An 18,164-nucleotide genomic window follows, 5' to 3' on the forward strand; every position below is an offset into this window, starting at 1 on the left:
ATTCCAAGTTAGGAATCCAAGTCAAGTTGAGACTTTTATTGTCATTACAACCACATAGTGAAACGAAACAACGCTCCTCCAGGTGCTACATACAACATAAATTAACACAACTAGCTTACAAAAAGATTAAAAAAAAAAAAGACATAAAGTGCAATATTCAGTGACAAAGAGTTGAGGTAGTAGTGCCTTATCCTTAACTATTCAAACCACACTTCAATAACCTTTAAAAAACAGAGGTACATTCACTTTTTTTTTTTTTTCAAAAAAGAGGTAAAAGTACATGAGGAGGTGGCGACAGGGTGGTGTAGCGGTTAGCACTGTCACCTTGCACCTCCAAGGTCAGGGTTTAATTCCTGTCCCTGTGTGCATGGAGTTTATAAGTTCTCCCCGTGCTTGGTTTCCGCCCACAGGCCAAAGACATGCAGATTAGGCTAATTGACGTACATAAAAACTAGCTGTAGTGTATGTATGCGTGTGCCCTGCGATGGATTGGCACCCTGTCCAGGGTGTACCCAGCCTTGCGCCCTAAGTCTCCAGATCCCTGTGACACTGAATACAGAAGAAAGCGGTATAGACGGTGAGTGAGTGTATGAGGAGGTATCAAAAAGGTGAAGGTGTCTGGGGTTTGGGTGGGAATCGAACTCAGGCCTTCCACATGGCAGGTGAGAACCCTATCACCGAGCAACCAATGCCCATTTCTTTCCTAATTAAAGTGTTTTAGTGGCCTCATACCTCCAGGATTAAGGGTTTGATGCCTGCCTTGGGTCTGTGTGTGTGGAGTTTGCATGTTTTTTCATGCTTGGTGGTACTCTGGTTTTGTGGCGACCCCTTGCCGGCACCAACAAAATAGAAGATGATTTTCAGTCAATCACTCAGTTAATGGCTGTCACACGCTGTAAGGAATAGTGCTGTTTCAGCAAAATAATCAGTGCCAGGTGGTGTGTTGCACGCTGATATGAACTTTCCCATCATTCAACCACTGTTCCCTGTAAGGCTCCAGACACATCCTGACCCTGACCAGGATAAAACATTTAGCTGAAAATGAAAGAATGAATGTAGAACATTGAATAGAAAACAAAGGAATTCATTTTTCTAAAGAATTCCTAAAAAAATATTTAAGGCTTAAATACACTATATGGCCAAAGGATTGTACCCTTGCTTTTGATCATCCAAATCCAGGTTACACACCTTTATGCTGTGATTATAACTGTTTTTCTGTAACGGCTTTTCACTAGATTTTAGATTGTTTTAAAGAGGAAATTTTTAGGAGGTGTGGATTTACCCATTTAGCAACAAAAATGTTAGTGATATCAAAGGCAGAGTTCCAGTTCATCTTGAAGGTGTTCAGTGGGGTTGAGGTCTGAGCTTAATGCAGGACACTAGAGTCCTTTTACTCCAGCCTTAGCAAACCATAATCTTTATGGAGCTCGCTTTGTGAACCAGGACATCATCATGCTGGGAAATGATTGGCAATTTAGTTCCAGTGATGAAATATTTTAATGCTGCAGCATACACAGGCATCCCATGCGATCGTGTGATTTCAACAGTATTCAGAGGACCCAGATTGCATGATGTGATGCCCAGGTGTCCACAAACTTTTGCCTGTTATGTTATGGTTACATAGTATATAACCATATAGAAGTATATAACCAGTATATAGTTGTGGTTATATACATATAAGTGTCACATAAGTGTCCTTATATAATTTTATATGAGATACAACCAGGAACAGCTAGATAAACTTACCTGAAATGTTTTATCTTTATATTATAAATTGTAGGGAGCAGGCGTTTTACCACTAGGTGGCTCATGTGCGAAATTTTGAATCAAAATTCTTCTGAATGCATGTTTACTTTGAAAACAGGAGGAAATTGTTTGGTGGAAAACACCAAGGGCTGGAGCTTCCTTTTTAAACTGTGTGTTAAACACCATGTAAATCATATCTTAGAATAACTTGAGTGACTGTGGGAAGGTAGACTGGAGTATCTGATAACTATAGACCTTAGTTGTTTTTGCTATTATGAAGAAATTCATAATTAATATATATATATATATATATATATATATATATATATAATTTATAAAGGTGTAATTTGTCAGCTTCTCCCCTCACCCTGTGTGTGTAATCGTTTCATAAGGAACTGTAAGTGAGCTCTGGTGCACTCTAGTGCTGATTCAAGGACATCATGTTTCAGCTCATAAAGTGAGACGGGAATCAGATGGAAATTAATCAAGCATTTTTCTGCACACTTGTATAAGACATCCATGTAAAAACATTCACAGGTATTCATTGAATTCATAAAAAAGTGCAATCCCACATGATTTTTTAAAACAATTTTATTTTTCAAATGAAACCACCTTGGAATAAATAAGACTTGATAAAACACAAACGAGAATGTTCTGGAAAAGCTATGTAACAAAAGTATCAATTGTAAAAGTGTCAAATTAACATGTGCTCTCACAGTGCTTTATGGCTCCGGCCATAACATTACCTCGATGGTAGGAAATTTCAACCTCCTCAACGTTCAGTCACTCAACAGAAAAAAGCAACTGAAAACTGATAAACTGTTACTGATAAACTTATTATAAAATTATTTACTCAACAACTCTTTTCTGCATCAATACACTTGACCTTCTTCATCATTCGATAATACAGATAAACCTACTGCACTGCACAAACATAACATCTTAATAAAAACTTTGGGAGAAATGTAAATGAACATTAACATGATCTAACCGACAGGCAGATGCAGTGGCAATACTGAATACTTAAATGAAAGCAATAAATGTATCAAAATAATATTCACGGAAGACCGTCGTAATCGATCATCGTTACCATCTTTAACACACTGAATGTAGGTTCCTGTGGCTTAATGGTTATTTAATTTTACTTTGCATGTTTGCAAATTTAGCTATGTTTAAAGCAAGCGGTTATGGGAATATATAACGCCATGTACCACTACTGTGTGATGCCTATCATATACTATTGCATAGCTAACATGTAGGCGCATTCTTTTTCTTGTGTTCTAAGTGCTCAAATGCAATGATAAACATGCATTCATTTGGCCAGGATATTATTATGTTAGAAGCTGTTTTAAAGCAGCAAGTCGTTGCATAATACAGTGTAAGGTACATCTGTACATGTATTTACTCACATATTAAGAAAACTGATGAGTTCACATCCAAAAATCTTTTGGACAGTCAGAACAAAATTGACATTTGTTCATGGAATATTTCGTTATTGGATGACCGGACCTGAGAATTTCTAATTCGTTTGAACTCTTGGAAGCACATAACTGAAAGTTTCACTAAAGTGTTTATGAAAAAAAACCTTTTTTTGTCCAAAATCCATGCAAGAAGGAAGACAGGAGAGTTTCCAAAAGCATTTCTGCACAAAGGTCTGTCACGGAGTACAAGCACACTACATACTACACAAAATGTTCATACTGTAGGAACCATTGGTAGGGATCTGAAATGCAAAAAACCTTAATGATCACAAAGGAAAATCACAGAAATGTACTATACGGCCAAACTTTTGCGCCCACCTGACCACCACACACATCCACACTCCGTATTGTTAGCCAGAAGCACACAGTTGTAGATTGTCTTTGTATTCTGTAGCGTTACTATTTCCCCAAATCAAACCTGCTCTATCACGGCAATGCTCAAAGCATGATTTACCCCAGGACTTCACTAATGAGCAAGTGCTCACAGCCACATTGCAAAATCTAGTGTAAAGATTTTATGGAAGAGTGGAGGTTATTGTAACGGGAAAAAAATTATCAATTCGGACTGGAATTTTCAGAAAGTACATACTGACGTGATGGTCAAGTGTTCATAAACTTTCAGCCATATAGTATACTCTATACAGTATACATTTCCTTATTATTTTGCTCAGTTAAGCCTACAAACAAACAAGATGAATAAATAGTACTTCTCTAAAGGCAGTGTTTTTTGCAAATTGTGGTATATTTCCTTGGTGAGATTTTTTTGCATGGTTGAAAGAATCTTGGAAGTCATGAATATATGTGATATAATAACATTATGACCATTATAAGCAGGTTCAACTTTTCGCCACCTAAACAGTGATGTGCTGTGTGTCCTGCCACCTTTCAATAGAAACCGATATTAACTTTGCGCTACAGGAGCTCTTCTGTTGGATCAGACTACACAGGCCAGCCTTCACTCATCATGTGCATCAAACAAGCCTTCGTCACCCATGACCCCTTTTGGTCACCCATGACCCCTGTCTCTAGACCACTTTTCGTAGTGTGTCAAAGGAACTCCAAAATTGTAGCTCTTCTGGGATGACCTGGTCTGCAGTGGTCAGGACATACCAAAAGTGGTCCAAGAAAGGAAAACCAGTGAACTGGCGACAGGATCATCAGCAGCCGAGGCTCAATGATATGTGTGGGGAGTGAAGATTGATCTGTGTAGTCCAACCCAATAGAGAAGCTACTGTAGCTCAAATTGTTGAAAGGTTTCAATAGAAAGGTGGCGAAACGCACAGTGCGTCATTGTTTTGGTGGCAAGAAGAGGACCTACCCAATATTAAACTGGTCATAATGTTATGGCTGATCAGTGTATATGCAAACTGATACCAGTTAAAATTCAGAGGTAAGCTTCATCACATTAAGAAAGTCACCCACAGTGGCAACTTTTTAGTAAAACAAATTTTACACTGACCACTGGTTGAATAATATTCCAATGACTCTGGCCCTGTTTTGTCCAAAATGATGTCTTGATAACACGAGTCTAGCTTGAATCCCTCTCGATGTTGAGGATTGCAGATGACTGAAAAATGTCATTTCACACAGGTGAAGCACATATCACTTGGGCCTGCCGCGTACCTGCAGCAAGGTGGGAGTCTGCTCCATGATGCGCACCAACAGCTTGTCGATGTAGTCCTCTAAATCTCGCACCTGGACCTTTAGCTTCTTTAGCTCGGCCTCACGCTTTTCCAACAGCGTGGCCTGGAGCTCGGACTCTTCCCGCTGTCTCTCCGCATCGATCTCTTGCTGCAGCAGGAGAGCGATCAGCTCCATGTTGCTCAGACCCTGGTAGTGAGAGTGGGCCTCTGACATGCACACCTGCCCCAGACAAAGACACACGCAAATAGGCAGTCATGTGGAGGACGAAACAGGGAAGTATGGCACGGTACTGAGTACCGTTATGATTCTAGTGCCTAAAATTATCTAAATCTACTTCTTCTCCTTTTTATTTTAACCCTGATTTTCTGTTTGCTACTTAATAATGGATGTCCTGTTCACTGGTCATATTGACCTCGGGCAGCGGAATATTCAGATATTCAAAAGAATATTTGAAACATCAAACGTCAAAATTAAGACAACATTATTTCATTGTTATTTAATACTGAACAAATTGTATAAACTGACTAACAAATAATTCTGTCATGCTTTGCTAGCCTTGTCATGCTTGATTGCTCTAGGATAATCCAAAATGCCTAATGACCCCCCCCAAAAAATACAAAAAAAAAAAACTCAACCCTTATTAAAATTTTAACAAACGCTGTGTTTAGAAACTCTAATGGCTACTACACACTTGCTCTTCATCTTGGGTGCTCACATCCAGCAGTTTCAAACCTTCATATTCATCAAGAAGCCTCTGTTCAGTGTGTGACCTCGAATTTTTCTATTCGTATGTTACAAATTTTTAGGGCTGCCAATATAAATACATGAATGATTGTGATTAATCTAGAAATTTTAACATATTACAATTGTTAACACGAATTAATCATATGATCAAGTTTCACCCTAATGGCTTCCCATAATTGCTGCGCGGTTACCCGGCGGTGTGTGATAAGGGCACGTTTAACACGGATAATAAGATGACCGAGGAAGCATCACAAACGGCAAATTTCATTGAAAAAAGCTTTTAGATGGACGTTTGGATAAAACCAAAATTGTAGCCTTAACTATTATTTGAAAGAAACATTAAATATAAGATTAAGGATTGGTGGCTGAGGATCCGGGTTCGAGTCCCATTCTACCCAGGCGCTGCATGCAGTGCTGGTCCTGTTATAGAGATTTTAATTTAAGATTTGTTTAATGTTAATGTTTGAGATATTATAAACCTGCATAATCTGTTTCCTCTAACCAATTTTTCATGCATTTCTTTATTCCAACATTGCACAATTATAATACAAACAAGTAAATCGTCTAATAAAAGTAATCTGATTAATCGTAGACTATGACTGAGATTAACTAGATTAAACTTTTGAATCGATTGACAGCACTACTAATTTTACAAGTGACCTCTGTTCAACGATGTCTGGTAAAATCAGACCGCCCGCACTACCTGTTGTTTCTCCGACTCGGTGATGTTCTGCTGTGTGGAGCGTCCAGGGTGGATGGAGGAGCGCAGTTTCGACAGCACAGATTTCTTCTCTCCTGGCACTCCTATGTTGGTCAGAGGCTTGACCGGGTGGGGACTGAACAAACAGCAATAATAATGAGAAATCAAGCACTTACAGTATATTAACATTGATATTATTAGAAGATGTATGGTTTGGGTATAATGTTAAAGAAGCAGCACAAAGTATCAGCATCAGCGTTAACCAGAGTGGTTGGTTTTAGTTAGAGTTCAGTACTGAGAGATAACGAGGCTGAAAGAGTATGATAGAGAGGTATTTCGCTATGAGAGAAATTTTAGGAAAGTTTCAGTCACATCGCATGAAACTGAGAATACACAAGGCCCCTATTTCTGTGTGTGTGTTCTGTTCAATCTCAGACTTTCTCAATAGTAGATCTTCCATAAGGCATTTACATGAACTACATGGAAATTGCAGTTAAAATTCAGAATGCATTCGAAAATGCTAATTAGTATGACATTTATCAGCCTATCTATAGCCTTGAGCTGGGTTTCGTTTCATCTATAGCCAAAATGACTGTAATTAACAGATGCATTTACTTAAACGCAGGAATTAAATCACACTGCTATCATGACTAAGACATTTCACATAATTTAGGAAGCTTGTAGAAAGCGAGCATGATTACTGTGCAGATATTTGTACTGCACAAGATGGGATGTCTGCCTATACTCATAATTTAATATCTGCAACATATTTAGCCAAAATATTGTTGGCCAATATTGCATAATAGACTATATAATATGGAAAAGCATATCATAATTACAATCTTAAGTGGTATTTCATATTGTGAAGCCTTACTGGCAGGAAGTCATGTTTCAAACTCCTAATTCCAGTTGGTCTATCCAGTAGACTATCAGCTAGACTTTTTTTGTATCTAAATTGTTCATACTGCAGTGAAACAGATGCAAGGATCATAAGAAGCAAAAACCAAACAAAGCAAGTGAAAGCGAAAACCAGCAAAATAAAGAATATTGCATGAGCAAAGCTAGAAACATGCTTGCTTTGAGGATGGACAAAGAAGCCGACCAAATTAGCTCGAGATGCTGAAGAAACAGAAGCTGTACATGTACAGTATGTAACCCTGTCCTGCTGTACCTGGATTGTATTGTAAGAATGGAATGTGTATCTCAGGTGAGGTAGAAAGGGAGGAGTAAATACAGTCTAGGAGGCTCTGAGGTCTCACCTGCTCTCCTCAGTGGGAGGGCGACTGCTAGCTGCTTCTGCCTCCTCTGGGGTAAGTGTGGGCTCTGCAGTAGCCTGCAGCTGGAGTGTTGAGGCGTTGTAGGAGGCCTCGGCCGGAGCGCTTCCCAAGCCGGGCCTTGTGGTTACACGATGCACAAGCGAGGACTGGCTGGGGTCAGAGCTCAGTGTTGCACTGGGGTCAGTCTTGGGGTGGTTTCTCATGGGACATGTTCTAATGCGTGCTGATTTGACTTCAGTCTTGGAAGGGCTGCTCGAGCCTCTTGGTGCTACTTGGGCATGCAAGTCTTTAAAACTGATGCCATCTGTTAGAGACGAAGGTGACTCGCTGATCTTGTTTCTCTCTGCAACATGAGCATCGGAACTATCTGCTTCTGGCTGGAGTTCTGCTGCTTTAATCTTACTCTTGTCATAAATGAGATGACATCCTACTTCATGCAGCGCATCTAAGCCTGCATTGTCCTCTGTCGCCCCAGGTTTATGCTGTGCCGTCACACTCCCGTCATCTCTGTCTTGTTGGTGGATTGTTGGTGGACTTACAGAGCTTTCTTTGTGATTGGGATGCCCTGATTCAACACTCACAGTGAGTTTTGAATTGAGTTGGAGGCTGTTTTGTTCTAATTCGTCACATGGTTTTTTATAATGGTTATTGCTGGACATTCCACTAGCAACAACAACAACAACAGTATCTGGAGATTCCTTTGGGGAAAGTGGTTCTTGTTCTGCCATTCTGTTTGAGAAATCTTCAGGGGGCACTGAGGAGAACCCATTTCCCGACAAAATTCCCTTGTTTCTGTCTTTATTTATTATTCCGAAAGTAGTCTGGTTCGCATCTGAAGGTGAGCTGTCACAATCAATAAACGCAAACTGAGAAGTGTCATTTGTATTATTATTGAAATCTGGGGTGGTGATTATATTCTCGATCTGTTGTTCAGGAAAAGGTTTCAGTTCGGAGGACGACTCTGGATTTATCGGGACCTGATAGTCACTACACAGTGACTCGCTTATAGTCGTGTCGCAGTCTGAGAGGCAAAATGGTGTACTGGGCACAGTGCGATCATTTGCAGAATACTGGGAGTTTTCCTGAATATGTTCATAACCATCTTGCAAATCGTTCAAAATTTTATCTTGGCCATTTTCTAAAATGTTCAGATTTCCATCTCTGGGCTTTGGTACAGTATGTGAAGATGGATGAACATTCACATTCTCCTTCAGGTTAGCACAGTGCACATTTTTTCCTAATTGAGAAACTTTGGTGTTAGTCTCTCTCTGTCTCTCTCGATTTCGTAGTGAAGCCAAATCTGTCTGGAAGAGCAGGCAAGCTTCTTTCTGGACTGCAAGTTCCTGTGCTCGGTCTAGCCAGCTGTCTGAGCACCTCTCCTGAAAGGGCAGTGGGGTCCTGCCTGTCCTCCGTGAGGTTAAGGCAGGTAAAATGCAGTCTTTGGAGAGTCTTTCATCAGCTACAATCGCCATTTTTTGCTTAATGCTGCAGTATTCGATTGGATAAGGGCTAGGAGGTGAAGGAGGGATTGTGACGGAGGATGGACGAGTGGGAGTTCCAACTGGCGATTTAAGACGGCTGGTGGCCAAAGCTTCGAATTCATCCCGTTCCCCCCTACTCTCAGATAAAGGACGACTTGCTTGCATTGCATTATTAGAGTTCACAGTGGCTGCCTCTGGTGTCCCAGGCATTAAAGCAGGCAAGGATCTCTGTCGAGCGACACCCCGAGGTCTCTCTCTCTTTATAGGAGACAGTTTGTTTGGTGTGCCATCACGGATAGTGCTTGGAAGGCCAGTCCTCACAGGGAATGCTGGGTAATGGTTGAATGGAGAGTTTTGGTAGCCGGAAATCGCAGGAGGAGATTTTAAAGCTTCCTCAGCTATGAGCTCCTCAAAAAAGGGGTTCCTCTGCAGCCGTGTGAGGAAAGGGTTGGTAGGGGAGATGGAGGTTGGTGAAGGGGAGGAATGGGAGAATGGATTAGATAGAGGACCAACAGGAGAGGACGGCATATGGCTAGTAGTAGAAACTAGGGGAAGAGACCGTGGTGGTAGGGCGGGGTAGCAGGGAGGGTGGGAAGAGGATGTTTCTGGGATGCTTTCTACTTTAGGTGGAACTCCCAGCCTGTGGAGGAAAGGCACATGTAGTCCTCTTAGTCATATCCAAGAGTATAAGGGCCATAACTGCTGCTAAAGGGATTTCTAAAAAGATTTGCTTCATAAGAAAAGAAAAACTTTTCATACAAGTCAACAAGTTCAAGGCTTTTAAGTTCGGATTTGTTCATTGACTAGTTTTTTGCATGTTGTGGCATATGGAATAATTTAGACTGTCTCTATGAGTGAATAAATCAATACTACAATACAATCTGAACTATTTTGCATTTGTCCATTTGTGTTGCATAAAAATGCTAAAAACATAGTGAGAAAAAACCTGCCAGTCTAAAATTGCTGAATAGTTTAAATGAAATGAAGGTGTAAGCTATAACAAAACAGTAGAAATGTGCCCAGTCTCCTTAAAACATGCTCTTATTCAAAAAAAAAAAGAAAAAAAAAAGCTACTTAGCAATATGAAATCATATAAAAATGAAACGGGGGAGAAATTAACCAAGCGAGTAATAAACCTTGTAAAATTTGTGCATGCACAAACAATACCAATATAGAATGAAGTACCGAGCGGTATCCGTAACGGATACTTTCTTCTGCAAAAATACATAACTGAAAATGCTTGCAGGCTGCAGCACAGGATGATGGATGCATGGTAAATGTGTCAACTATTAAAAGGTAAAATAACAGATAAGGTGAGAGTTCCAGTATATTTCATCAAGCAGAAAAATGTTGAAAACCACAAACTGTAAAGACCAGCTATATAGAAAACACTACCACGGTAGTCAGTGTGTATTTTTGGATGCTGCGTAACTTAAGCACTGTCACTCACCTTGGCTTGTTTTGGGCGTCGCTGGAACCGAACCAGCCACGCAGACGTCCCTCCTGACCCTGCTCAGGTTTGGCTGGGAGGGAGTCACTTCTCCCGCTGGAGAACAGAGTCTTCCTGAGCTTCTTCCCTTTATCTGAGATATCTGTAGTGGAAGACGTCATCACTAAGGGGGCAGTGGCATGCACCGGCCTCCCCTCTGATAGGGTGATTCCTACTGTTTGGGCTGAGCAGCCTTCCGCTTCTCCCTCGAGCTCCTTTTTGCTCTTGTCAATGGAGCCACGCCTCTGCGTGTCTTCGCTGCGGCGGGTGAGATTCTGCAGCGAGCGTGATAAAGGGGAGCATTTCTCTAGTAGCGTACGCTTGATCGGAAGACTCCCAGGTCCTTTGGAGTAGACGGGCTCAGAATAAACATGGCTGCCATTGATGCAGAGGCTGGACTTGGAGAGCAGCGTGTTCTGGCCTTTTACACTCTCAACAGCCGTACTGGGACGTGAGGCAACTGTGATCTTACTGGCCTCGTCGCTGTGCGCGCGCTTGTGCGTCATCACTTTAGCAGCCGTGAACACACAGAAAGAGACAGCGCAAGATAGAAAGAGTCAACAGAGGGTTAGCCGAAGCACACCATTTTAACTAAGCTTAGAAAATATGATGATCATGGAAACAAATTTATGGTATATATACATGAGGTATTACGGACTTTCTCACATTCATTCCACCAAAGAAAAACCCGAGTACCCCTACGTTTCAAACATTGGAGGACTCAAAACCAGCCTCAAAAATTTTTATCTGCATGTCTGTATGTCTGTCCAGCCAGATTTTCTCACAGCATGATGCAAAACTGGAGATCTTCTGAACAGTTATGTGCTGGGTGTAATAATCGACTTTAAAATAAGCCTATAATAATAGAATCGAATATTTCTACTGGGATTAGTTAATATCACACATGCTTTTTATTACATTAATTTTGACTATTTCTATACAACACCTAAATTCCCTAAGTGTACTATATATATATATATACTATGCTCCATCCCTGTCACTGGTACAACATATTATGAGCAAATGTGGTAAACTGTTCCACACCTATCAATTTTGAAAACAAGTTATCGATCTTCCACATTCCTAAAGTGTCCTACCCTTCACTCCCCCGTCTGCATCAGCGCGGAAAGGCTCCATAACTCTGCTGCTGTAGACCGGGGTGCTGCACAGCTCGATGGGAACAAAAGGATCCCCCGTGGATGACCCCAAACTGCTGTCTGAGGCCAACGATGAACAGGATCGCGTGTCTGAGTTCTTCTGTAACTTTCCCTTCAGAAAGAAACCCTTCACCTTGCTCTTGCCTTCGTCAGTATACTCATCCTGTACCGGCTCCTCCACACCACCATCCTCCTGGAAAGGCTGACTTGTCGAACCCGACAGAGCGGCATAGCGGCCAGGGAGGATCGCTGACGAGGACTCTACGTCCCCTCTTTTCTTGCCAGTGACGCGGTCCTTCAACTTGCCGAAGGCGGAGCGAGGCTTGTCCTGGATGGTCAGGTCGTACATGCTGGCCGTCATGTTATTGCGAGTGAACTGGATGGTGATTTGCAGTTCTCCTCGTTCCTTCTCCTTCCTCCCAGGTTTGGAGCGCAACTTAAGCCACCTGTACCAGAGACACAGATGAGACACACTTCAAGAAACACTGAATATCATTTATTGAATATAATGTGCATTCAAAAAATGATTTTATTTTTACTTTTTTTACGATATCCGACTTAACCGTGACCCTGACCAGCATAAAACACTTACTAAAAGAATAAAAGAATAAAATATACTGTGGTTAAATAAAGTTTTTCCAATCCAAACTTTACCAGACCTGAAGGGTCTTGGCAGTGATTCCATCCTTTTTGCTCCATCTGCGTTCCCTTCTGGAGATTCCTTTTAACCTCTATCAATTTGGATGCAGAACATTTTGCAGAAACGATACTGTTATTTCTAAGACTCTCCAGAGGTCTTCAATTGGGTTCATGTAAGGCCTCTAGCTGGGACGCCCGAGGGGGTAGACTTTGGCATGTTTTAAGTCATTGTCTTGTTGGATGGTGGACCTTCTGGTCTATAAATCTAAGATTTTAATCAAAAAACACTCTCCTCATCTTTTTCCCTGATCCTAAAAAAAAAAAATTACCCATAGCATGATGCTGCCACCACCATGCCTCGCTGTAGGAATAGATTTAACCCAGTGATGCCAGTGCTCGGCACTTAATCTAAAGAGTTCTATCTTGTGTCTATTAATACATGGAATCTTGTTGTTTATGACCTGAGAGTATTTTAGGTACCTTTCAGTAAAACCCAAGCAAAATGTCACATGGCTATCATATCAGTACCTCATACATATCAGTAGCTTCGGTCTGGTATAATTAGCTGGACTGCAGAGATGACTATCAATCTGTTAAGTTCTCCCATCACCATACAAGTGGTAGAGTTCAGTCACAGTGACCTACAAGGTTTACGGTTACTTCCTTTTCTTGTTTGTTGTGCTGAAGCTAAAGAAAAAGTCTCAGTGGTTCTCAGCCACTTTTTGCAGAGAGAAAAGCCTTAGAGTTTTCCAAACTCTGTGTTCTGTACAGTACATGATACCTATAGACTTTTGGCTTATTTTTTGCTTTGATATCAGCAATTATATTTGAAAATCTCTAAACACCGAGGCATGAATGTTCCAGATTACACAATTTAGCGTGCTTTCCCAACAAAACAGTGGGAAGGATGTCCGCATTTAAGAAAGTCATCTAAAAGTTTGTTTAATGTACTAATCTTCCAGATCACATCTCAGTAAGTATTTCCAAGTATACGCATGAATGAAGACACAGATTATGATAACAACCGTGATGAGAGGGTAACCGAGCAGCTCCGTATTTATATGATGTATCCATGCCACTTTGAAATTATAAATCGCTGAAACATTTCACGTGCCAACATTGAAACCTGCCGTGTCCGGCCAGCCTGTTCGACTCTGACCTGCTTCCTAGAAGATAACATACAGCATCAAGCATAAAAGCTCTAACAGGAGGCCAAGTGTATAAACATGGCTCTGGCTAGATAAACGAGAATGGCCTTTGACATGCTGCATTTGTACTGTAACATGGCTTTGTTTGAAAGAGGAGACATGTTCCAAGTATTTCCGCCACTTCCGGTCTCACACTGAGCTCCTCAAAGAAGTAGCACAAATCAGACACGTGCAGAGTCCAAAACGAATGACGAGAGAGAGAGAATGAGCGAAAAAGAGAGAGAGAGAGAGAAAAAGGGGTGGGTGCTGTTCTAAACCAAATTAAAGCCAGATGTTTGCATTGTTTCTGCACTCCTACACCGCTGTCTGCTGACGGAAGATACTGTGGGAAGGGTCGGATCTTTCCCTTGTGTCACTACACGTGACTTAGACAGTCAGGAACAATGCAGGCTCTGACAGCCATAACATGGGAACCAACACTCAGTGCTCTTGGCTTCCCCTTGTAAGCACAGCAGATGCTTATACAATAGCTAAATATGCACGGCCTGACATAACAGCGATATTACATCATAACATTGAAGAGCACAGACTAGCACTTATTGATCACTGCGGGTAAAGTAACCAACACGGTTAGGTTTGTGCTTGCGATTTAAAAAAAATATAATTTTCAGGTGTAAATCCATCCTTTCAGTCATTCGTCTGTTTATAACTAGTCATGCTGGTCAGGGTGGCAGTGGATCTGAAGTCAAGCCCAGGAGCACCGTGAAAGAGATGCGATGCATTAAGCACCTGGATGGGATGCCAGTCTCTTTAACGGCACCCTGCACACAAAAGGTTATCTTCTTATTGTATGGGTTTTTATAAAAAGCCAACGGAAACTCCGACACAGGAAGGACATGCAAAACACTAAACAAACAGTAACTCAAGGACTGATGAAGTGGCGAGGCAGCAATTGATATTAAAAAAGGTGATGATAGTAATATGATATTAATGGTTAATATTCATTTTCCACGCAGACACATGCATGATGAAACAATCAAAAATGAAAGAAATTTAGACGCATGCAAAAGTCTGGTAATTTAGTGGGAAATTAGGGAAAAGTGTGGCAAATATTAGGCATTTTATACTGATGAATCTTGGATAATATGATTCCGTGATTTAAGGTTAAAACAAAGGATTGTTTTTCATAAGGGAAATCAATCAAATTTCTAAAATGCGTCTGAAATAAAACATGGTGAAGCATCACAATGCTATTGTTGCTCAGTTCGACTCAATGATGTCATGCATCATTTTGTACTTGAAGGGTTTAGTGCCGTAGACTTCCGTGTCTTTGCAAAAATAAAGCTCAGTCATCCTCACTGAGAAGAAAAAAACAAATAAGCCCAAATCATAACGACTACCATAACTGCATACCTACGGAATAAACGGATTCAGAGATAAAAAAATGATTTAAGATACCAGATTCCAGGGTCTTGTTTGCTGCTACACAAGGGAACATGCAGGTGCATGTTTAGCGATTGCTTGATGCCGTAATGTTCCCAGAACACACTGGCACAGCCGCTCCTGAGGTCGGCACTGCGCCAGCACACAGCTGTCTGACACATACTCGATTTTGTCTGTACTGTGCTGCTGCCCACTCCAGAGTGTGTGTCATATGGAAATAGAGACAGGGTTTTTTTGAAAGTTGTTCCTCATTAGTGTCTGTCTAAGTGTGACGTAAATGTACAGACATTTTCAGACAAGTATAACAGTAGAATTGGTGAAGGTCGCAAGAGCATAACAGTATCTACAGGATAAAAGTTGCATTTGAAGAGTATCTGGTTTCTTCATTGATACAAATCTGTATGTGCACATAATTGCTGTATCAACCAAAAGATCCTTTTCCTAAGGTAAAGTGATCAAAATGAGTTTGAAAGGTATAAATAAGGAAACAAACCTCCCAGAAATGTGAGTTGGGGATGAGCTGTCTTATTTGTGGAGAGGCAGCTGTACCACCCATGTGTGAATATGCTCAGAGCAACTGCTGCAACATAAACAGTGCCGGTGATTGGCCTGTGTCACGTGGGGATAACTGGTGAGTGTGTGTCTCAAATTTGTTAAGTTTAACTACAACTACAGCACAGTGAAATTCTTTCTTCGCATATCCTAACGTAGCTGGAGTCAGAGGGCAGGGTCAGCCATGCTATAGCGGCCCAGGAGCGGATAGGGTTAAGGGCCTTGCTCAAGGCCAAACAGGGGCAACCTGGTAGAGGTGGGGATCGAATTGCCGGGCTTCGGATCAGTAACTCAGTGCCTTAGCCCTCTGAAGCACCAAAAAGTACTTTGACCAAAATAGTCATTTGTACCAAAAATCTGCACCATCCATTTTAGCTGCATCATGAAAACATAATGCATTAGTTTTAATAGTGGATCTGTGGAGGTATTTGGAAAGGATCACTCACTCATTGTCTATACCACTTTAGACTTAGGGCACGAGGCGGGGTACACCCTGGTGAAGCTGCTTTGACACAATGACCATCGGTAAAAGCGCTTTATAAATTAAATGTAGTCGAACTGATGCAGGGCAATTTAGGAACCTAATTTGCATGTCTTGGGAGGAAACCCACCAAGCACAGGGAGAACATGCAAACAGACCCCCCCCCCCCCCCCAGGCGGGAATCGAACCCACACCCTGGTGGTGCAAAACCACTACACCCCCGTATTTTTGCAAGCGAGTTATTTCCCCAACTTACTCGTTCCTAGGACATGTCCCTCGCTGAAACACCTTATCCAAAGGCACCACGGCTTCCCCGAGGAACACGTCGAGTCCGATCAGCACCCGGAGCATGACGCTGAGGATCAGATCCCCGCTCTTGGCGGGATGCGCCCCCACACACTCCAGCAGGCCGGGCTGCAGCTCCAGAGAGCACTCCTCATTCCACTCGGGCTCGGCCGCTTTCTCCGTCAGTCCCGTGGTGTACTTGGTCTTGCCCAGCTGGATGACGGTGTACACATAGCGGCTGCCCTGCTTGCCCTTGGTGCGCAGAGCCCTGGCCCGGAGGACCGTCACGTTGACGTGGGTCGGAACCCACCTCTGATCCTCATCGTCCAGGCTGATCAGAGGCATGGCCCAAAAACTAGCGGACGTCCTTCAACCGATAATGTCCGTCCTACCGCGCAGTTATGCGTCTCTGCCAAACCTCTGCATTCTCCTCCTCGCGCAGACACACAGACAGACAGACAGATACACAGACACACAGACAGACAGACGGGAGGCAGAGCGCCGCGTCCGCTCAGGAAGAAGAAACTCAACACTAAAACCCGACTCCAGCTCTCCGCATCACCCGAGCGGACTGTGTGTTGTGACAGCAGCTCAATCCGACCCGCCCTCATAATCTCCCTCTCTCTTTCTTTCTCCCTCTGACACACACACACACACACACTCTCTGTGTGTAGGCCTGCCGTGCAGCAGAGCACTCTGAAGATTTAAAGGGAAAGGAATCAGATTTTTTATTTATTTATTTTTGGTTCAAGACTGAAATCTATACAATGTATCATTTTTAGTTCCCTTTCTTTTGATTTGGTTGTTTGTTTTTTCAGAACATTCTGTTCCCTAAATAAAGTCTTTGGTTTGGTAAAAAATGTTCCCTTATAATCCTCCCATTTCCAACCCTAATATTCTCTTAAAGCTTGTCTGAGAAGGTCCTCAGCCACCCAGGTGAGGTTATCTGGTAGCTGGTAGGTAGATACGTCTCACTCATCATCCGAGTAGCTTCTTTACTCTGACTGGAGTCTACAGAATGAAGAAGCTACTTGGATGAGTGGTGAAACGTATCTACCTACCAGTTGGCATGACTCAACTTCCAGATCTCGTAAAGGTTGAAAAAGTTTGTAGACACCTGACCTTTAAACATATATGTTCTTGTTCTCCAAACACTCATTTACTCATTCACTCATCGCTTTCTCCTGGGGCCCAGAGCCTATCCCAGGAATCTTACTGTAGAAAACGAGGAGTGTACACCCTGGATGGGGTGCCAATCCATTGCAGGGCACACACACGCACACAAATGATTCTTCACACATTACGGGGCAACACCAATTAACCTAATCTGCATGTTTTTAGACTGTGGGAGGAACCTGGACCACCCGGAGGAAACCCACCACGAATGGAGCGAACATGCAAACTCCATGCACACAGATTAACCACTAAGCCACCATGCTGGCCATCTCCAAACAGTTGCCACAAAATTAGAAACTCAAAATAGTATTGCTCACTAAAATAGTATGATCACTGCATAATCAATTTGACAGTGCTACACTGGGTAGCAAGCATATAAGCTTTCACGTTGGTTGACAATGTGGAGGTTCAGTTGTAACAATAACTCATTTTCTACACTACTTATACTGTGTACAGGGTCGCAAGGGCCTGGAGCCTATCCCAGGAGACTTTGGGGCACGAGGCGAGGAACACCCTCAAGGCGGGGCTCAGGGTGCCAATCTATTGCAGGGAGCAAACAAAACTAAACAATACAGTCAATTTAGGAACACCAACACAAGGCTAACCACTAAGCCACAGTGCTTCCTTCAGTTGAAACAGTGGTACTAGTGGTACTAGTACTAGTAACTTGGGCAAATTTAGTTTTAGTAGCTCTCTAAGGTTTCTTAGGTTGCCAGTTCAT

At 42.1% G+C, this 18,164-nt stretch overlaps 1 protein-coding gene across 1 annotated transcript; it reads right to left on the minus strand.

The window, feature by feature from the left end:
- Positions 1-4,118: 4,118 nt before the first annotated feature.
- LOC128531755 (uncharacterized) lies at positions 4,119-16,867 on the minus strand. Its single transcript, XM_053505882.1, has 6 exons — positions 16,239-16,867; positions 11,660-12,165; positions 10,524-11,070; positions 7,575-9,713; positions 6,319-6,451; positions 4,119-5,090 (listed from the first exon to the last, which is right to left on the minus strand). Exons 1-6 carry the CDS (start codon positions 16,610-16,612, stop codon positions 4,830-4,832), a joined length of 3,960 nt encoding a protein of 1,319 aa, XP_053361857.1. The 5' UTR covers positions 16,613-16,867; the 3' UTR covers positions 4,119-4,829.
- Between the last annotated feature and the right edge of the window lie 1,297 nt (positions 16,868-18,164).

The sequence above is a fragment of the Clarias gariepinus genome, chromosome 10 (assembly GCF_024256425.1).
Source record: "Clarias gariepinus isolate MV-2021 ecotype Netherlands chromosome 10, CGAR_prim_01v2, whole genome shotgun sequence".
Taxonomy (NCBI): Eukaryota; Metazoa; Chordata; class Actinopteri; order Siluriformes; family Clariidae; genus Clarias; species Clarias gariepinus.

Bases quoted from the DNA above. Each gene is read 5' to 3' on its own strand.
- LOC128531755 (XM_053505882.1), bottom strand. From the start codon at position 16,612: ATGCCTCTGATCAGCCTGGACGATGAGGATCAGAGGTGGGTTCCGACC. The intron at 12,166-16,238 runs GTAAGTTGGGGA...TCTCTGGTACAG, and splicing joins GGGACATGTCCTAGGAACGA to GTGGCTTAAGTTGCGCTCCA. The intron at 6,452-7,574 runs GTGAGACCTCAG...CTGTTTGTTCAG, and splicing joins CCTCCCACTGAGGAGAGCAG to TCCCCACCCGGTCAAGCCTC.